Below are 21,932 nucleotides of genomic sequence, written 5' to 3'. Positions count from 1 at the left end.
AACCCCCAGGCGCCGGTGCAGGGGAGGGGCTGACCTGCAGGAAAGCAGCTCCACAGAGAAGGACCTGGGAGTCCTGGTGGGCAGCAAGTTAACCATGAGCCAGCAGTGTGCTCTTGTGGCCAAGAAAGCCAATGGTGTCTAGCAGTGTGCTAAGAAGGTGGGCAGCAGGTTGAGGGAGGTTCTCCTCCCCCTCTGCTCTGGTGAGGCCACATCTGGAGTATTGTGTCCAGTTCTGGGCTCCCCAGTTCAATAGAGACAGAGTCCAACAGAGGGCTACAAAGATGATGAGGGGACTGGATGATCTCCTGTATGAAAGGCTGAGAGACCTGGGTCTGTTCAGGCTGGAGAAGAGAAGACAGAGAGGATCTTATCAATGTTTATAAATACCTAAAGGGTGAGTGTCAAGAGGGTGGGCCCAGTCTCTTTGCAGTGGTGCCCAGTGACAGGACAAGGAGCAACAGGCACAAAGTGGAACACAAGAATTTCCACTTCAATATAAGGAGAAACTTCTTTACTGTGAGAGTGACAGAGGCCTGGAGCAGCTGCCCAGAGAGGTTGTGGAGTCTCCTTCTCTGGAGACTCTCAAAACTTGCCTGAACACGTTCCTGTGCAGCCTGCCCTAGGTGAAGCTGTTTTGCCATGGGGGCTGGTCTAGAAGATCTCCAGAGGTCCTTTCCAACCCCTGCCATTCTGTGATTCTGCAAATTTATGGTTCATAGCAAAAGCAGGCCTGTTTATGATGATTAGAGCCAGTATGACTATGCCAGACACAAATTAAGTTCTCTGTGTCCCTCAGTAACGTATTTCACACCCAGACTGGATGCTCATCCTCCGCATTCCATCCTTCACATGCCTCTGTCCACAGTGTAGGTGTTTTCTGCTGTTTCTGCTAAATATGGAGAGCTGCAAGCTATAGGGCTCTATCTTGAGTTTATGATGGACAGAAAACCAATATTTCTGTAACAAAATGCCCAAGATTGGATTAACTGTTAATCACTTTGGGGTATTAGTTACACTTGGGACAAACAGACTAAGCATATCCCTGAGACAAGCTGAATTAAATTGGCCTGGATAGAGTAATAACAAGTTTCAAACCATGGCCATGCCCGTGTAGCACTCAGCAAGGCACCTTTTCTTGGTTCTAGATCATTCTGTTTGTTTATCTGTGCCAATAGCTGCCAGTATTTTTAAACCCATGCAAATGCCAACTGTCTATTTTAGTTTGGTGTAAGTCCTCCTCTGCAGAAGCCTTCTGTGCATCCTTGTGTGGGGTTTTCTGCTGTGCCACTGGAAATGAGGGGCTGTCAGGTGTCTGTCAACTCATTTAGCACCTAGATTCAAAGCTTCAAAGAAGAGAAGAGAAAAAAGGCAGCAGCTGAGGTGCAGGTGACAGCCCTCAGCAGAGAGGAAGCCTAGGCACCTGCAATTCTTTTTTCTACAAGTAATAATCCTTTTTTGGTTATTATTTTTTTGTTTGTTTGGTTTTGTAATTATAAGCTTTACAAAGAACTTATTTATTGTATTTATTGTAACAGATTATGTGAAGCAGCAAAGCTAATACTCTTAAGGTTTCTTTGAGGAGTTTTTTGGGGAGTTTTTTTCTCCTCTCCATATGCTCCTCTGTCTCTCCTCTTCCAGGCAGAAACTGCACAGCCTCCCCATCTGACCTGTTAGTCCTACATTTGTCATGCTGTGCATTTCCTTTTTTTCCTGCAGTGCAACCTTCTTCTGGAAATGAAACCAAGACAAGCTGGGAAATAGAATTAAATGCTGCAATTCAGCCAGCAACAGATACTGGTGTGCTCTTTGCTCTGGTGACAGAAGCAGCCTCTGTCCCTTTATCCCTCTCCCTGGTTGACTATCACTCCACAAAGAAACTGAAACAACAGGTACAGACTTCAGCATTTTTCTAGAGAAGGTTCCTTGCTATTTCCTGGCAACTGAAAGATATTTTCAAAGAACCATTGGCAGGTTTGCTGCCTGCCTGCTTGTGCCCCCAGCAGTTCAGAATGTGGGCTGAGGTGCTTGGCCAACACCAAAGTTCTGCTTCTGGGTATGTGTCAAATGCAACTAGGGAGCTCTTTGCAAATGGGGTGTGGGTAGAAGATGGAACTGGTCTCTTGAATGCAGGCATTTTATTGTGTTGGGCTGGCACAGCAGCTGCTTAAAGCCATAGGCAAAAGCATTTCTGTTCTCTAGAGCTCATCAGTAACAGTCCCAAGTAGTCCAAAGCAGTCAAGAGAGAGGCTTCAGGTGTCACTCCAGGCCAGTTACATTGGAGTGCTGAAGCTGCTGATTTAATAGTGTTCATAATAAAAGGCTGGGTTGTGGCATTGCACGAGTGACCATCAGGAATGATTTCACTAAAGCCCATGAGCCAGCTTTTCACTTGCAGCACAGCAGCTGGGTTTGGTTCTAGTGGACTGTAACAACTAAGAACTCTGTCTGAGAAGACAGTGGTTACAACTGACAATCATCAGTCCCACTGGCTCCTTGTTTTTTCATCTGTGCACATGAGTTGAGAACACAGTCAGCCATAATAATAAGGCTAATTACCTAGTGGCTCTGTAAAACCTTTGTGACCAAGGCCACAGTGGGGTCATGCTGGTGATGGAGAAGTGTGGCTAGGTGAATTTCTGCTCACTGCCTCTTGTTTCTCCTTTCCCCTGCTGTCCAGTTTGTCATCGTGGCCTTGGAAAACAGAGTGGTGTCCAGACTGGCAGTAGAGCTCTGTGACAAGAAGGAGCATGCTGTGGACATCCTCCTCAAGAAAGATCACCTATCCCTGAGGGTAGATGGCATAGAAGGAGAGAGTGAGCTGAGCATCTCTGAGTTAGAGGACAGCCTGTCCATGCTGGAGAGCTCTCTGCAGTCAACAACCAAGACATACGTGGGAGGATTGCCAGGTGAGCATCCAGGTTTGTCTGTAGATGCCCAGCTCACCTTGCTGAGCTGGCAGGCAGGAGAACTGTCTCCATTCCTTCAAGCTGGGAGCCTCCTCCTTTGTTTCTGCTTCAGTAGGCTTTGTCTGCAACGTGGGCACATGATCTTAGATGTGAGGGTGTGCTTGACAATTCTTTTATTTTTCTTCAATGATTGTGTCCTTCTGAGGACAGTTGGAAGCAAAAACCTCTTTAGGAGGTCTCAGCTGGTAGGAACAATTAGCTATAAGCAGGGTCCTTGTCTTCAACCTGATAAGATCCATAGGAGCTGGACCACAGGTTACTACAGTGCTTCATTAATGTAATGAACATGTGTGAGCACTCCTTGAGAAGAATTCCAGGGCCAACACTGAAGCTTGGGGAGCTAAGGGTGGTGATTGTTCCTGGCTGATGTTCTCTCTGAACTGATCACAGCACTACACAATTAACAACTTTCCTCCCAGCAGAGATGATGTAGAGCACAACCCAGGGGCTACCACTGTGTAGAGTTGCTGGCTTTTCTGAAACAACAGGGCTTCCACATCAGTTTGCCCCTCTGTTCTGAACCTGGAAGATGAAACTTTCATGTGAAGCATGGATTTTATCCAGGTTTGGGGGTTTGTGTCTTATTCTGGCTGAACTGGTCCCTACTGCTGAGGAATGCAATTAAGGAGACACTTCTGTCCCTGATGCACAGCAGTACAGCCAATTTTACTGCCAGCAGCTAAGCAAAATCTTGCCTTTACTTGCCCAAGCAAGGGAGAGCCTGCAAGGTTGGCTCTCATGAAGCAGTCAGGCTGAAACAGGGTGCCTGAGGTGCCATGTGTTGTGGCTGTTCCCACCATCACCATGAGTCTATGGAATATTTATGCCAATGATGTAAATGCCTCTTAGTTACACCTAAAAAGTGGAGGCCACACACTCTGGGGTGTCCATACACTGGCAGGAACAAAGCTGTGGCATTTTCCAGCATCAGGGTGAATTGTTCCAGCAAGAGAGGTCACCTGCTCTCTGTCAGGTAGCTCTCAAATGCACAGCAGAGACTTGCATGGCTCAGAAAATGATCCCATTCTGGCCCAGGGTCTCTGTGCTTCACTCAGACTGTTTTAATGAGGCAGAACTCAGTGTGAGATCCCATAACCATGGCTGTTGAGACCCAGCTGACTTCTGTAGGTTTAGCTGCTTTCCCCCTTCCATGGGCTCTGCTCAGCAGCTGGAGGTTCTGCCTGTGGTTTGCTTTTGCCATTGAGAGGAACCCAGCTCTTGTATTGAGTAATGTTGTAATTTGCCAAAAGAATGAACATTTCAGCACTTTGCTTGGACTCATCACTCTGGGTTCAATAACCAGACCAAGTGGTCAGATCTGAGGGAGTTTGGCTCATTCAAATTTTGAAAACATCACATCTCCTACACCCTGGGGAAAAACCCAAATTATAGTGGCCACACTTAAATGTCTTTATTCCATTTGTCATGAATAAAGAATTCTGGGCCAAAATATGTCCCATCCTAAGTAAAACTATTATTGCAGATGTGGAAGAAATGTTATTTAGAGTTTCAAGAGATAAGAGAGAACATTTAGGGTTTTATTACCTTTCCTATGGTACTTTCAGTTCTGGTAAATCCAGATTTGCAGTTATAACACAAAGAAAATATGGGGGGGTTTTAAATTATTTTGGTTCATGTCATACCATGTGAAAGCCCAGGCTTTGGTGGCACACTTAATAGCAATCTGCATGATTATTTAGATGAGTGTTCAAGCAATTAAGCCAACACTTCAGCTTCTTCTGAGTCAAGGTGGAGTTTATGTTCATGCAAAGTCTACAACACAGGTGCTGCTTTCTTTTAAGCAGACTTCAGAGATAAAATGGTCAATGGGGAGGAAGAAAAATCAGCTAAAATTATTGGTTTCAGCAATGGCACTTGTCAGCCAGGAAGCTGAAAAAATATATAGCATCTCTTTGTGGATTACAGCCCCCCCTAAATGTCCTTTCTCCTGCACAGCCCTGCAGTGAGTCTGAGCTGGGTTTGATCACACCAGATTCACATTTCACCCTGTGTGTCTCCAGGCAGAACCCATTAAACTCACATAATCTCAGGTCAGCAGGACAACCCATTGTTCAAGTTGTCCTTGCTTTGGTGTAAAGATAAGGGGTTTGCTTAGCTGCCTGCATCATGGAGAAGTTAAATAATCTTTGGGACTGCTTTCCATTGCAAAACCAGCTTGGCTTTGGGTGGTAAATAAACCAATAACCTTTGGGTGAGGGTAGAGGACACAGTTCACATGGATTTTCATGTTACTGTGTTATTGTGTGGGGTTTTTAACTTTAAAGTCAGTGTTTATATGATGTTACAGAGGAGAGTAATAAGATTATCTGTTTCCTCTAGTCTGTTGGATTGTATTCAGCATCTTCTTCCTTGCTGTTTGTTTTCTGCCTCTTACCAGCTCAGCTGGTGTATTCCAGCACCTTTCTGAAGCATGCCAGCAACCTCCTTCTGCTGATACCTAATGGCATAATTGCAATGAAGTGGAGTCCAGCAGGTGGTAGAGGCTGCAGATAGGAGGGGACCTTCCAGTCAAGAAGTTTCCTCCTGTAAGCTTTAGGCAGCTATTTTGAAGAGAGGGAGGGAGAGCATTAGAGGGAGGGATAGCAGCTTCACTGCTGACAAAGCAGAGGGTCCAGAGGTGGAAGGGGCAGGGGGACATCGAGGGGGACAGCACCTGAACACAGCCTGCAAGTGGAGTGAGGACGGGGAGGTAGAAAGCCTGGAGTGGAGGAGCACTGGAATCCATGGAAGCATCAGTCACCTGAGCACAGGTAGGGCAAGTATCTGCTCCAAACCATCCCCAGAGATGTCTGTCTCTCCTTGCACACAGATGTTCCTGTCACTGCCACGCCGGTCACCGCCTCCTACCACGGCTGCATGAGCATCATGCTGAGCAGCAAGGCGCTGGACCTGGACGAGGCTCTCTACAAGCACAGTGACATCACCTCCCACTCCTGTCCTCCAGCTGAGGCAGGTCAGTAGGTACCACTGCAAGGCAGAAGTTTTATACCCAGAAACTTTCAAGGCTTTTCTTTTGTTGTGTTTGTTTTTTTAAAGATATAAATTATTCAGACCTCCCGCACTGCGTGGATAGTTTCTCTTCAACACTGAAGTGATGTAGAAGCTACTGATCCTTATCTCAGATTGATTATTGAAATGCTCCTTTGCTTTGAGGTTTAAAGGTTGTAATATATTTGTAAATAGTTCAGAAGACTAATGTTAAATAAGCCCCAAGTACAGAATATTCTGGAAGTGAATGTTATCTTTAGACTGGAAGAGACAGTTTTATCTGTAACGTGGGAAACCTGGTAATATATGAGTGTGGACTGGAAGAAAAAAATAATAATTCTGTATTATTTTTGATTACCAAACACTGCTTGATTTGCAAAATACGAGAGAATAAAATATTTACATACAAGTTTTTAATTCACCTGTACTGAGATTATTCTGTATTCTCTTTGGAGATGGTGACTCAGGCTATGCCTGTTGTGGAGGTTACACCAGTGAGTGTTTTTTGGCTTTGGTTGGTTTGTTTTTGTGTTGGGAGGTGGAGGGTTTTATGTGCTAATGTCAGTATTATGTATCTTTTGGACTGGAGAGCAAATGACTGCTGCTATTCTTATGGCTGGAGTTTCTGGTACCACAGATAGAAGACTCAGTTGTGACCTTTAGAAAAAAACTCCTGGTCAACAGAAAATGGAAAACAAACTTGGGTCAGCAGGGAACAATTAGAAGAAAAGCTTCAATAAATTGAAAGCCATATGGCTTTGGTGTCAATAACTGCTGAAGCAAATGATGAGGTGTCAAGAGCTGGGGAATATTATGTGGCAATGACATATTTCTGCTGCTTAATTTTTTAGGTTGGCTCGTTTACTCTGAGCCTAGAGGGAGCAGAGAGGCTTGAGAGTGTGAGAGTGAGCCAGGCTGAATTGCAGTGTGGTGAGAATATGCCTTGGGGTTTGCCTGGGACAGGCTGTAGGGCCAGAAAGCACATTCAGCTTTTAAGCTGTCCTTAAAATTGGGGTGGGCTTTGCCTAGGCTGCTCTGAGTCACTTAAACCTGGCTTTATTTGCTCCTGGTCTTGCATCAGGTTAATGAACTGAGATAGGTGAGTGCTCTGGTGGGAGTCTGAATACTGCCTGGCTAAGGTTACCCCATGCTTCAGAGGGTTAATGTGGGAAAGGTCTAATTCTACAAGGTTTTATCAATTGTTCCTGCTCATTCAACTTCATGTTTTGCCTAATCAAATACTGAGATGACAGATTAGCCCAATAATCCAAGTGTGACAACATCTGTGGCCAAGCTGTGGAGATACAACCCTCCCAGAGGACAGAATGGAAGGGGGTGGAGGCTGTTCCAAATGAATGAGCAGGTAAGGATCCCTGCTTTATTTAGCAAAGAAGAGGAAAGTACTTTCTTGACAGCACAGCTCCATGTTGTGACCAGATCAGTCAAGCAGTGAGGCAGCAAGGACCAGAGCTTGATCCCATTCAACCAACCTGCTCATTTACACTTACAGAAGGACCTGTCAGAAGACTTTACACTCAGGTGTGAACAGATTCAAGTTTCACTAGATAATAGTAACTTGTTGGTGGAGTGTGCATGGATAGGAGAAGCCAGAAGCAATCCCCTGGGGTTGCTTTTTTTTATTGAGCATGGGAAAACGTGTTCTTCCTGAGAGTGCTTTCTGTTAGAGCTGATAACTCAGGATTGTGGTGTGATGGAGAAGCCAAGAAGCTGGGGCTGGTATCTCCAGTGAGAGCCAGGAATCCAGGAGGTCCTGTGGTTGATAACAGCACTCTGCAGTGTTGTGTTTTCTGTGTGTTCTCAAAGGTTATTTTAGTCCTTTACCAAAAATACACGTCCCATCTTTTTGACTTGGAGCTCTAATGAAAAGAGTACAAACTTGGAAGATACCTATTTTTCAAACCAGGTAGATAAATCCTCTTTTACTTTGTCCTTTTCAAAGGAAGCACGTTAGCAAAATATCTTATGCCTGGAATTTCTGTCTAATTTCTGTGGTGGTTCCCAAAAAGCTGCCACATGGCACAAATGAATCACAAACAGGTCTGACCTTTGTGTTAATGTTAGTGGTACTGTTTATGAGACCAGGATTATTTTGGCTCCTGGAAGCATGAATCCTGTGGTAGGTACAGTATGGTACACAGCAGTTTCAGACTTAATATTAGGTGAGCATGGCTGTAATTCCAATTTTCTAAAGCAATTTAATTCAGAGCAAATATTTCTCCAGGACTTTGCATAGGTATGTGAAGATATTTTGCATAGACCACAGTGTGCCCCGACCCAAAATGTGAAGATAAAGCCATAATTTTTAAGTCTGGAGAATGACAGAAAAAGGGGTTTTCTTTTATATCAAGGTGGTTTTCATACCCTACAGCCATCCCATGCTGGAGGAGGCAGCTGCTTCTATATAGAAGAATATATATTCTTCCTATTTTCAGAGGAAAGAAGTGACCAGCATTCCTCCACTCCTCCTCACTCACTGTGCTGCAAGCCAAGAAAAACACTGATTTCATTTTTCTTCTAGCAGTCTAGGTGCTGAACTCAAAGGGATTAAGTCTGTTCTGGGCTCTGAGTCCCCAGAAGGAACCCAGGAGGTTCCCCTGGGAGTATTCCCAGCAAGGAAAAAGAAGTCAACACGTATAGAATCATAGAATCCTTTAGGTTGGAAGTGACCTTTAAGATCATCAAGTCCAACCATTGAGCCATTAGGGCTCTAAAGTCCTCTGCTAAACTTATTCCATGGTCAGGGTGATTGTGCTCTGCAGAGCATGCAATTACACCAGAACTAAAGGATTTTGGTTGTGCTAAATTAATCTTTAAAGGAAAAAATGGAATCCTTTCTGATTTCTGTTTCTTTCAACCAGATTGATCTATCTCACCTTGTCAATAATCCACACTGATCTCATGTTAACACCACTGGCCTAAAGCTTTGCCTCTCAGAAAAACCTTAATTGAACAAAATATGGCTTTCAGAGTCCATATAAATTAGTCTCTGATCTTCTGTGTGTTAGCACTGAATCTGCTTTATATACAGAGGTACAATACATGAATTAACAGAAATTTCTTGAAAGGTGGAAAGTATTATGTAAAAAATGATCCCTCTTTGTTCTATTTTCAGCTGGTCTGATGGTGTCACTTCCTCTCAAAGGAAGCTGGTTTTGTTTATATAGCATTTTTAAATCTTTTCATAATATGAAGCAGCTGGTTAAAAAGTTAATGAGCAATACCTTCCTCACCCTGCTTTGCTCTTTGGAACTTGAGGAAATAATTCCTATAGCTTCACTGCTGTCTGGGCTGTGAGATCTATAGAGCAAGCAGCACCACCACCCTTCCTGCAGGAGCAACAGGCAGTGAAGGGCTGGAGCAGCCTGATGGGTTTTCATGCTGGTGTAGCCACTCCTGCCCCAAAATAGGGCAGCTGTGTGCTTAGAGAGCCCATCCACTGGGATGCACAGTGAGAGGACAGGGTGCACACAGCAGGGTGTGGATGCAGGAGAAAAAATAATACATATATATATATCAAAGAAGGAATTCTGCCCCTTCATCTGTTCTGTTTCAATATGCCTGTATCAGGTCTTGATCAGTTTAGAAATAAATACCTGGGGTTTAACACAGTCATTTTGGTTGTGGGCCTCTTTTGACTAGGAAAGAATTAATTCAAACGTTAAAGGGCAGCTTAAAATTCCTGTCTGGAAACTGCATCTTTAGCACACTGATGTGATACTTCACTGTGCAGACCAGACTGGCAAGAAGCTCAGATAAAACAGTCCCCATAAAATCAATCTTTCTAACTGGAAAGGGGTAACTGTTTGATCAGGTGCTTTCTCCTTCTCTTCTGTTTTCCTGTTCTTACAAATACAGGCAGCCTTAGGTACAGTATAAATAGTCACAGTCAATTTTATTGTAAAATAAGTGCCACACTTCTTTTACTGGTACAACACTTTCACCAAAAAAGGATTATTAAATAAATACCACAGGCAAACAAACACTTGGTCTCTTCCTACCCAAAATGACTGATTTGGAAAGCTCCTGAATACCCACTCAGACAACACAGGCTAAAACCAATCTATATTGGTTTTTGAAAGCAGAATATATATCCAGAGTGTTTTCTTCATTTCTCCTCTTGAAGAAAATTCATTCTGCAGTGTAGTGAGGAGGAAACATCTCGTGGCAGCCAGGAGGGAATGTCACAGCTGAGTGCAGGCACAGGGTGTGGGGACTGGTCACCCCCCTGCTGATGGGCTTGCCCTTACATCTCCAAAGTTCTGCTCTGCTCCCAGTGAAAGGCAGAGTGGAAGCAACACACTCCACAGTGGTGTCTAATGCCTGCACAGCACAGTCTCCAAAGGTTTCTTAAAAACAAAAGCCTACCAGCTACCTAAAATGAATTCTTTCCTCTATGGGGCATATGGTGGAGGCTTTTCTCCAGGCAAGAAGTAAGTTGGTGTGTAGAGGGCTGGAGCATTGGGGGGAAGCCCATAGCTGGAGCTGGACTGAGATGGAGGCTGAGTTTCTTCTGATAAAGAAATGTCAGTAGATGATGTTCCTGGAAAATTGCTGGCAGGCTGCACAGAGACAAAGAGAAAGTCCCCAGGATTAAATTTCCCATACACTGCAGCACAACACTGACTTTAGTTTTAAAGCCCCTGCTTCAGTACATCAACAGTGGTGTCTGGTGAAACAAGAGGGATTCCATCTGTAACCCAAGTCATTTTTTATGGACATTGCTCACACAGCTAGGTGATGGAGCAGAGCAGGAATTCCTGCAGGAAAAGATGCTCTGGCTTCTCAGGTGAGCACTGACCCTGAGTGGCTGAGGAGCTCACGTGGAGCTGCTCATGTCCTGGCATCCCTGTGAAACTGAAATTCTCTCAGATATAATTAATCCCACTTATAATTGCATAAATGCAAGGTCTTATTCCTGTGCCAAATGCAGATTCCTCTTCAGAGAAAATTTTACAGGTAGGGATGTGTCTCCCTGTAGGTCTTTCACTTTGGCTGTCTCAGCTATAATGGGGCTTTGGCTGAAAAAGGCACAAAAAAATGGAGCCAAGCTTAAGAAGCAGCCCATGTTCAGCAACAAAGAGTTTGTTAAACAAAATAATGTATCTAGGGACTCATATTCCAGCTCAAACCCTATTGCTGACTGCTCTACACCAAGTTCTGTCACTGATTTCAAGAGACTCAGGATTTCACTCTCCTCTCATATGCTGGCACGTGCCAGTCCATGACCTTCATCAGATGAGTTGTTCTCAGCTCCCCTCAGGGCTAAAGTGGCTGGAATTTATAAAACAAAACAAAAACTAGTAACCATGGATCTTTTTCAAGGGAAATGAAAAATCCAGGAAGGTGGATGAAGCCCCTTGACTCTCCAGGAGGCAGTGTAGGTATACTGGCAGAACTGCTTAGCTAGATCAGCTCCAAACATAGTTCTTGTGGGTTTGGGTGTTTGTTTTGTTTTAAATTTATTTTGGAGTTGTTGCTTCCTTACCCCCCACCTCAAACTGGTCCCACTGTTTCCATCTGGCTGCCTGGAATTGCTTCTGCAATGAGTTCTCCTCTGGCAGGGAAGATGGGCAGAACCCTTACTGCTGTCATCACCCCCAGTCCCTGCACAGCTAATCCTTCACCTGACCAGCTAGCAGGCCTGTCACCAGGACAAGCTGTGACTAAACTGTACCAGTAAGGGATGAGCATTCTGTCAGCACATGCCACAGTAAACAAAAGAGATGCTGGTTACCTCCTTGTCAGAAAGCATTCCTGTGATTCCAGCTGGAGCCACAGGCAAACTCAGGTTCATAGCCCTTGAGCTAACAGAGCTCCAGCCCATGCAAGTAAGAGCAGCTTTCAGACTGGGCATGTTGCATGCCAGACTAACCCAAGGTGGGATGTGTTCCAAGAAGGATGAGGAACTGTGGCTGTGGATTTCCTCTGGTTGAGGTGAGGGTTCAGACTCGAATTCTTAGCTGGTAATTGATTGCTAACTGCTTTGTTGCTTCATTAACTGGCATCAGTTAACTTTTTCCCACCCCAAATCTCAGCTGAAGAAGGGGGCAGGTGCAGGGCAATGTGAAGTGCAGGGTCTTGGGAACAGTGTTTAGCCAAGCCAAAGGGAATGCTGAGAAGAGAGGTGTGTCTTGGGGCCCTTTTGTGCATCTTGGTCTATGCTGGAGGAAAAATGTTATGGGTTTTGAGGTGCTGAAGGGCACCTTCTGCCACCTGCTCATGTAGGAGTCTCACATAGACTTTGTCCCACATCAGCCAGCCCTGTCTGGATGGGTCATGAACACTGGGCCAGCCCAGCTGCCACAGTGTTGGGCAACTGAACTGCAGCCCTAGGACATGGGGTTCACCCTCAGATTTTGATGTCTCAGTTGAAGGCTCAAGAACATAGATCCCTAAGTGCACAGCCTAGTGACAAGCAGCAACTGAATCCCACCCCCAGTCAGTGGAAGGGCCTGTAGGGTGCACTCATATCACACACCCCAAACATCTCCATCCTGAGATAAGGTCTGAGAAGTGCCTCACTCACTGTGGGCACTCTGAAGGGGAGGGCAGCTCAGCTGGAGTCTCCTACACTGTGGACAGCTAGTGCTCAACTCAGCTGCCCACATGGAAGTGTCCAGGCTGGGGGCTACCCCAGACATCCACACAGAAGGGACACAGGGACTCCAGGACCTGGCCCCTCCCAGAGTGACAGCAGGGTGCAGGTGGCTACCTGATCCCACCACCAGGCAACACCACAGCCCTTGTGTTTAGCCCAGTGAATCCCAGCCTTAGGGCCTGCAGTTCCCTTTAGGACCAGGACTAGCTGAGCAGGGCTTGTCAAGGCTGAATCCAGTAGCTGGGTGCTGCTTGGAGCACTTAGAAGGGTCATGAAGACCCACCTCCAGCCCACAGCTCTCAAGCAGGATGGTGGTTAAGCTCCTGGCTGCTCCTCATCAAGCCTGCTTCTAACATTCACCATTGTAGCTTTGAGTAAGTTTATGATGATTTAACTCATCTACTGATGCAGAAATTCTCTCCAAAGCCCAACATAATGAGCTCCTACATGCAGGAAGGCAGCTTGCTTGCTTGTTTTTTCCAAGGAAAAGGATGAAGCCCTTTCATTGTTGGAGCCCAGAGCTTCTCACTAACCTCTCCTGGCCTGAGGACAGCTGGTGGTGTCTGCCTCTCAACTTATGGAGGGGAGGGAAGACAAATGAACACAATTCTTAGAAAAAAGTAGAAATCTAGGAAGAGAACTGTGTTTATTTTGGAATGGAGTTAAGAATTTGGGGTAAATATAGTGCTGCTTCTCAGTGGACACAGGACTGGCTGGTTGCAATTGATCTTCATGACTACTTACCTGCATCTCTTCAGCTTCATTGCTGCCTTTTGCCTGTTTCTATCCCCTCCTCTCTCTAGTCTTGGCTATGTGCTACCTGAGCTCTGCAGAACAGCACAGCTTTTCAGCTAAAAGCAAACAAAAAAGAGATCTCCAAGTGTGCTCTTTCTTCAATTCTCAACCCAAGGCCTCCAAAAGGGCCTGGCCTCGTTTAGGTTAATAAGTCAGACGTGCCAAGGACTGTTCCCTGGCTGTGGAGCCAACTGGCACAGCACACATCACATCACTACAGCTGAATTCCAACCACCAAACCAGTGCAGCTCTATGCACACTACCTACCAGGAGAGGACCATTGCCCTGGCCATCTCCTGACCCCTTCCTGGGCATGCTCTGGAGACACTTAGTTGGTCTTGGCCAAACCCATATCAGAAGCATGCTAACAATTCACTGATCATCTCATCATTGTGCCTGGTAGCTTATTGGCCCTGAAGAGATGTAGCCCAGGAGGCTCTGGGGAGCTGCTCCACAGCTAGTTCATGCTAAATATGCAGTGGTTTGAATTAAGAAGTATTGTACAACTTGTGGTACCCACTGGTCTAGCACTACAAACCATTGGATTGAACAGAACAGTCTTACTATGCTTTAAAAAAATCTAAACTCTCTGATTGCTCCAGGGTCTCAGTACATTTGGCTATTTACCAGCTCACTCTATGTTCTTCACCTCACTCTGGGGGCAAAAACCAAACCCAAGCAAACCCCATCCTCAGCACCACTCCCTGCATTTTCCAGGCCAGCTCTGGCTGGCTGCAGCACAGGCTTGGAGAACAAAGGACATGCTGTGCTGCAGGTGATGCCTGAACCTCTTCAACAGCAGCTGATGTTCCCAACCCCTCATTTATACTCTACAACATCCTGTGGCATCTGCATTTTCCCTGGTGTGTAAAAGCATCAGCTATTTCCAGCTTAGCTTTCCACCTAACAGCTTTACTGCAGCAACTAAAACTTTGTGTGATTAGAAGTTATCACTAATACCCATCCACAATCCACAAATTCCTTGCCTGGTTTCAAACCCCCAGGACCAAAAATCCACCACTGCAGAGTTGGTATTGAGTGGCAGATGATGCTTTCCTGGTGGAGTAAGAAGGGTGTCCCTCTGTACTGTACCTGAAGAGGTAAGGGGTAGGATGGATATGTAGAAAGAGCTGCTGCTGAAGGACAGAACCCAGTGTAGGTCAGGATCTGCTGGGCAGGGTTGTACAGGATCTGAGGAGGAGGTGCAGCACTGAAAGCAATTTGGGACAGAGGGACCTGTAGGGCACAGAAGACAACAATACATCAGCAGAGCAGTGAGGAGCACTTGAGGTCCTGACACAAGCAATTGAATATGTTTTCTAACACAACACAGGTACTACAAAACCCCAAGGAGCAGACAGAATGAGAGGAGGGTGTATCTGGAGGGAGTTTTCTCACCAGAAATACGCAGCTATTTGAATCTCCTTCCCTTGGGAAGAGGCTGCTGGTGCTTCCCTAGCACCAGTTCCAGAAGCACTGGCAGGACTCCAGCCCCCAGGCACCCTGAAGAGCACAGCAGGCAGCTCTGCCAGCCTCTTCCCATTCCCTCCAGCACCAAACACCCAGTCCTCCACAACTGGTTGCAGACACCTGATGCCCTCTATGTCTTTTCTCTCTGCTTTCCTACACAGATTTCCCTCTCTAGACCATTTGCTCTTCTTCCACAGCTCCCTCTCACTTGTGGAGTTTGCTGCTGGCTGTCCAATATCAGCCCCTTTATGTGCAGCTCATTCCTCCTTCATCACACCCCGTGGTTCTATTGGCATGTCCCTTAACTGCAGTGTGAGATGAGCTTTGCAGGAAGAAATGTTAGCTCATATTAAACCAGCTAATACAGCTAGGGAAGGGGGAAAAAAAAAACGAGCAAAGGCTAAATGTGAAAAGGGTTTTATGTAACTGTTTGTAAAGGACAGCAGAGCCCTGTGAGAGATTGTCATCTCCCTCTGCTCTGCAAAGGGAGACAAAGCCAGTGGTTTCTTTGCTCTCCTTTGTTTTTATGAGCAGATTCCTCTACATGAGAGCATGGAATTTTCTTCTTACTGAAATTATAAAGTGTGGTCGTTGCCAGACAAATGCTGAAAGCAGCAGCCAGGATTTGGGGCTATTTTTTGGCATTATTTTTTCAGATTTATGAGTGAGAGGCATAAAGCATTCTCTGGAGGCAGTGTGAGGTGTCTCTGGGATTGAGAAAGAGGTGCATCAGTTGTGTTTGTACATGGAAGACATTGTCTAGGTCACTGCTGTACCACAACACCACAGTTCAAAAGCATAGAGCCTGTTTCATGGGAGAAGGCACCCTCCTCAAGGAACACTTTTTTTGCCTAATATCAAACACAGGTGCCAGTTCTGCATCTGTCAGCAGCTTTTTGGTGTACCTGGTCCCTTGGCTTGCTGCTGTCCTTCTCCCAGGAGCCTCTCTCAATCCTCTCATGTTCTCTCCATCCATAGCACCAACGCCCTCCAAATGCTAAAGATGAACATCACAACAGGGCTAGAAGACAGTTTTGGGGAATCATCCACTCCAAATGCACTGATCAAAGCACCTCACTATCAGGCTAGCTGCTCTCAGCCTGGAACCAGCAACAATTTGCAGCTATTGAAGCTGGTTAGATGCTTTTATCAAGTACTCCAGTAAATTAGTCTCCTATAATACAAGGGTAGGTGGAGGCATTTGAAACTGAAACACCACCCAAGTCAGAGAGATAAGGAGCTGTGAACTGGCCAGGGAGTGCTGCCAGTGCCGTGGGGACACCTCAGGTCAGGAGCCTGGGGAGAGCAGGAGGTGGCTGGAGGTGCTGCTGGGCCAGCCCTGCCCTGTCACACAAGCTGTGGTCACTGGGGGCTGGGCTGGGCAGCTGCAGAGCAAGGCAGGGCAGCTCCCTGAGCCAGCAAAAAAAAAGCCAGCAACCCCCCCAGGACCACCAGTAACTCTGCTTAATGCAACCCCAAACTCAGGGCAGGCAGATTCCTGGGCAAGGTGTGTCAGGAAAACATCCACAAGTCATCAGCTGAATACCAGGGCAGGGAAGGGAGTTGCCAATTAACTCCCAGTACCTGCAAGTGAAGTTTTCCATGTGTTTCTTTACCTCTGTCTTCTGTAATAACTAACCATGGTCTTTCAGCATTTTGGATGCTCCAAGAACATGTATCTCACTATACATTATACCTCCATCATATCTTACTCTGTTTTTTGTTCAAGGTGACTTTAAGGCTAGCCTTATCCTAGTCCTATATCCAAGCATGCTGTAGATCTGAAAAGGAAGGTCCCATTGTCACCCCTGCAGCTCTCCCAGCACCCAGCAGATCAGAGGACAGCCCCAGGGGTGAGACACTGAGAGCAGATACCTTTGGGGGTCAGGAGAGGATGAAATGTCCCCCAGTGAGCCAGCAGAGCCCTCTGGCAGGCAGCAAAACCACAGGGAGCGTGCCAGGGTCTGCAGGGAATTTGTCACAGGAAAGAAAACCCTCAAGGACCAAAACAACACTTCTCTTTTTTTTTCTGTCCAGGAAATGTGAGGGGTTCAGAGGCAGCAGCAGTGTTTTGCAAACTCTCCCCTTTGTAATGTGGTTTGGCTGCCAGCGTTCTCCAGAGATAAACACGATGGGTTTTGTTTGCCTGGCCCTGTGTTTTCTGGAAGTCAACCCTGGAGCAATGCCCTGAGGCATTTCAGCAGGCTTTGCAGCTCTCCCTGCAAATGCCAGTGACATTTCTGTGGGAAGGTGACATCTTGAAAGAAAGAAAATTGTTCTCCCACACATTTTGAAGTGTTTTGGCTTTTTCTTTTCTTATTTCAGTCCCATGCCCCTTTCTCTCCCTCTTCTTCTTGCTGTCTTCTTGACCCCCATTTTCCTCATGAGTTACCAATCCAATCCAATCATGAATTGGATTTCCCAATAAATCCAAGCAGCAGATTAGAATGACATAGAAAAACTATGTCATGCAAAAGGACGCTGAAAAAGCACAGGCAGGAGCAAGGAGTGGTCATCACATCTTGGATTGCTGCTTTAGTAACACCTTCACAATCCCAGCATGGCTCTTGTGCTGAGGTTAACTGACACAAAGCCATCTCTCCCTTAACCTCCCACTGCACAGGAGACACCAACCACCTTATTCAGGTCAGGTTTTTAGCTGGAGTCCCCACAGACTCAGCTGCACCTTCACTGCTGCTGTGACTTCCTCACATGGCTTCACTCACAGGTCCCAGACCTTGACACAGGCTCTGCCTCCCAGCAAGGGAACGTGCCAGGTCATGGAGACCCCAGTTCTCCCAGAAACTTCTCCTCCTCCACTTGGCATCCCTCGTGAGCAGTGCAGTGATGTCCACCATGCAGCACAAGGATGGGGCTGGGCTGGAGCTTGTCCTGCTATGAAGCATCAGCCCAAACCCCAGGTAAGCACCAGCTTGTGTGAGACAGAGATGAGGTGGACTCAGGCTGACTTTCTGCACCCTTCCCCACCTCAGGGGAGCAGCAGCAACTCCTACAGCTGCCCATGGTGGAGGCACTTCCACCAGTCTGCTCAGCAGGGGAAAACACCTAAGGGCACTGGAAAGCTGAGGTGTTCTGCCAAGGGCTGGCTGTAGCTGCCTGCCTTCCCCTCCTCATGCAGCTGCTCTTCCTCTCATTCCTCATTCTGGTTGTTTCTGCTCCCCTTCTACAGAAGGGCATCTTCTTCCACAGGGAAGGGATGAAATGAGCTGGGAAAGCTGCTTCCACTCCCTCCTGTCAGACAGCAGCAACTCTTCACTGGCTGCCTGCAATTTGTTAGCACAAGCCCCTTCACACAAAGGACAGCTCAGTTGCACGTTTCTCCCATGCAAAGGCTCAGCTTTTTTGCTGTTTTGCTCAGTTCTGGTTTGCCTTAAGCTGGAGAGAGGAATATTTAAGTTTTGCAACTCTTAAGAGAGGTGAACTTGCAATAATTCCTATGGCCCTGTTCTGTCATGTGGTTTTAAGCATGGAACACGTCCTGCAGATAGCCTGGACATGCTTGCTGGGTGACACTGGGTGGTCTGAGCAGGGCCTGGGTGGCCTCCAGTCTGACTGGGACCTTAGCTCACTGGCTGCCAGCTCTGAGCAGCCTCTTCCCACCAGTCTGTTCCCCTGCTGTACATCACCCACCTCTCTTGCTTTCTCTTCCCAGCTCCATTCCTCTCGTTCTCTTTCTATTAATTTAGTTTTCTCCTCTGGAACATCATGGATCTAAGATGACCTGTGTGCTGTCACACCTCCCTTCAGCCCCTGCATCTCACTTCCATCCCCACACCTCAGCCCATTTAGTTTGGAAGCTCTTTGGGCTGGGATCACCTGCTCTTCTGAATGCCTGGTACATCATGAGCCACTTGGTTGGTCTTTAGGCACTGCTCTAGCAAACACGACCACCAACAGGGATTAAACCCTGGAATAACCACTTCACCCTTCTAACATGACAGAAAATGGGTCCTACAGAATCCCTCCTAGCCCACAGCCTCTTCTGAATGCAGTGGTGGACATCAGCCCAACAAGGTGGTGTGGCACAGGGAGCAGTGAGTGGGTGGCATCCCTCAGTGAAACAACAGAGGAGGACAAGGTCACCTGAATACAACTGTTGAAATAAAAACTTGCCTGCTACTTCAGAGTTAATCCCCATTCTTGGGAAAAAAAACAGGTAAGGTTAAATAGTCACACCTAGGACTTGATTTTTTTATGTCAGCTACAAAGCAGCATCCTCAAGCTCTGTGCTGGGCCACGTGGCCAGTGCTGAATGACAAGGGAAAATAAAAAGTTGTCACTAAGTGCAGCACCAGCATCTGTCCCCACAGAGGCCTGGGTTTTCCCTTCCATTCATGCCTCTGACCACGTTTGACCTACTTAGCTGTGAGCAGCTGGCAACAGCTTGGCCTGAAGACATGACTCCAGACTCCCAGATCACACAGGAAACCTTTAAAGTGCCTCCTCCACACCCTCAACGCTTCCTTGGTTTTAACCCACTTGATAACACCACCAAGCACAGAAATCCTCAAAAAAAGGCAAAAAGGCTGAGCCTTACCATGTCTTTGAATGCCCCAAGAATGGCTGCTGTAATAATCCCCAGAAAGAGCCCGATGATGTTGAGGACTGTGGAGGACCAGAGCAGCCTGTACAGGTGAAGAACATCCTGACAGCTGCTCACACCCAGGAACTCATAGTAGCTGGCAGACTGCTCAGAGCTGAAAGGGAATGCAGAGGACATCACTGCAGCAGGAAAGGTTCTGCACATCAAACAGAGCACCAGAGGGGCTCAATCCCTCCTAACTTCCCTCTTTGGCAAAGTACTTCATCTGTGCTCCCACCAAACACAGCTCAGGAGAACTGGAGAAAGCTCTACTATAGACAACAACTTCTTTGGCTTGGGGTCTCCTCCATGGTCCTAGCACATGGATGCTGCCCTTGTCATCTGGCTACCAGCTAAAGCATGCTTAGCATTCCTTTTTTATTCCCAGCTCACCTGGAAATCTGCTGGCAGCTCTGAAGCTGGGGAGGGCAAGTTGCTTCAGCACTAATTCAACCACAGGAAGGGAGATTTTTATGCCAGCTGGCTGCATTTGTTGATGGTGTCTGTGGTTCCAAATTACCAGAGGCAGCACAGTGCAGTCTAGAGTTGTGCCTTTACATGATGGATGGTCCTATCCAGAAATCTTTGTTTATATTCCTACACTGCCCTGGTAATTGTAAATCAGGCAGGTTATGAAGTCAAGCTTCATTGTCTTGCTGAAAGTCAGAAATATCCTACTGCAAAATTTGAAACCACAGTTTCCTGCAGTTCTTTCCAGTACCTGCCTTCATGCTAGCCCACTAATGAGCTCCTAGAGCAGCTATTTCAGTTGGAAAGATGTTTTAAATGCCAAGACTGTTTTAGTGCTGTTAGGAAACTGCCATCAGGTTATGGTGGAAACCAGAAGTGAGAAGTTTGTGCTCAGTCTTCTGTTCCTCCACCCAAAGCACATGGGGCAGCAGTGGGAATGGAGCTTAGGGGTAACCCTGCTGAGGAAGGTATCAGCGTGGACAAACTCACATTTCTGGGGAGAACCAAGCCAAGCACAGTAATTCCTGGAGATGTCCAATGTTTTGTTGTGGGGCATGGTTCTGGCACTGCAGATCCACTACTCTTGGGTTCATTTGGGGGCTCTCATGAGCCAGCAATTGCTTGACTAAATAAAACTATGGCTTTAGGGGCCATAAGGCTGAGGGAACCTGGGATACAATCCTGCCTGTGCACTCAGCTGTTGCATGGCTCACACCAGGGAACTCTGTGTGACTGTGTCTCCTCCTCCTTCTCTGTAGCCATCCTCTGAACTGGAATTGCTAAGTCTGTAGAGCAGCAAGACTTCTTTGCTCTGGATTTGTTCACGCCAGTGCCAGATAATCTTGCTGTCCACTTTGAGCCTCTTGTGTGCATGCATAGATGCTTCCTCTCTAGTCCCAAATTTTATGTTGCATCCTGAGTTGAATCAGGGTCTGGGCAAGAGCTACTATTTTATGCAGAAGCCTTGTGTAAAAGCCTCATTGTCCCAGCATCACTCCCCTGCACCTAAAATGTTCATGTCTGGCAGCATACTAGCCAAGACTGAGAGAGGATTGGGGTTACTCAGGGCTGCTGGCATTTGAAAAGGAGGAAAGCACAAAATAAAACAGGAGACATAGTAGGGAAGAAAGATGTTTGGTAGGAAAGAAAAAGGATTCATTAAATCCAATGGGAAAACTGCACTGCAAGATCAACAGTAAATCCTGACAGGGCTCTGACTTGAGTGGTCAGTTTTCATCACACAGCAAAGAGCATATAGGCATATTTTAAAAAGAAACTGAAATAATGCCAACACTAATCCACAACCCCTGTGACCTCTTCTCTGCTGGCACCAGGACTCCAGTTGCAGAGGAATTGGATTGCTCAGCATACAAGACCCTGGAAAAATCACCCCCCCACCATTTAAGAGGAGGGATGAACAGCCAAGGATTTCCTGGAGGCCACTGACTGCACAAAGCACTTACTTCTCACAGTTGTACAGGTCACAGCAGTAGCATGTGTTACTCCTTACTTGCAGCTGGCACTTGCTGTTTAATGTATAACATGTCACCTGCCAAAAAAAGAAGAGACTTGACTTTTATTCTCCATGTTTCAGTGTTGCATGTATCATCCTGCTGACCACAAAGACTACTTCAGGGTCAGTTTTTATCACCTGTCGTGCAGGAAGATCCCAAGATTCCAAAATCCACTCCTGCAGGGCAGAAGGACTTCCCTGAGCTTCTAGGAGTTTCATTTGGGACATCAGGACCTGAGTCTCAGGGTTTTTGCACTCTGGAGCCCAGAGACCCCAGCACCAACCTGCAGGCAGGGCTGAGGGAGTTTTCAAGCACTCTGCTGCACTGCCTGGTGCTATTCTGCTGAGACCCAGAGTCTGCAGCTCTGAGATGTGGGTCCCTATGGCTGTGATGTAGGGACCACAGTCTTGAGAGACACCCCACAGCAAGCAACAGAATTGGGTAAGAACACCCCCCCTATTTTAGTGAGGAAAGGGGCAAAAAGA

General features: G+C 46.6%; 2 protein-coding genes across 2 annotated transcripts in view; one reads left to right on the top strand and one right to left on the bottom strand.

The window, feature by feature from the left end:
* Positions 1-6,386, top strand: part of GAS6 (growth arrest-specific 6) — a gene marked incomplete at its 5' end in the record, with an annotated part of 17,556 nt that extends 11,170 nt beyond the window's left edge. Inside the window, 3 exons of the mRNA XM_008943020.1 lie at positions 1,717-1,889; positions 2,678-2,906; positions 5,797-6,386. Coding sequence (XP_008941268.1) covers positions 1,717-1,889; positions 2,678-2,906; positions 5,797-5,948 — 554 coding nt within the window. The remainder of the gene's footprint in view (positions 1-1,716; positions 1,890-2,677; positions 2,907-5,796) is intronic.
* A 4,001-nt stretch (positions 6,387-10,387) lies between these two features.
* The window catches only part of TMEM255B (transmembrane protein 255B), a gene marked incomplete at its 5' end in the record, with an annotated part of 49,692 nt that continues 38,147 nt past the window's right edge, over positions 10,388-21,932 (bottom strand). Inside the window, 4 exons of the mRNA XM_008943019.1 lie at positions 10,388-10,555; positions 14,482-14,625; positions 19,418-19,577; positions 21,397-21,482. Of these exons, the coding sequence (XP_008941267.1) occupies positions 10,388-10,555; positions 14,482-14,625; positions 19,418-19,577; positions 21,397-21,482 (558 nt within the window). The remainder of the gene's footprint in view (positions 10,556-14,481; positions 14,626-19,417; positions 19,578-21,396; positions 21,483-21,932) is intronic.

Source organism: Merops nubicus, unplaced genomic scaffold (genome assembly GCF_000691845.1).
Source record: "Merops nubicus isolate BGI_N331 unplaced genomic scaffold, ASM69184v1 scaffold14046, whole genome shotgun sequence".
NCBI classification, from domain to species: domain Eukaryota; kingdom Metazoa; phylum Chordata; class Aves; order Coraciiformes; family Meropidae; genus Merops; species Merops nubicus.
Note: the sequence above shows the minus strand (reverse complement) of the source record. Positions and strands in the feature narration are given on the sequence as shown.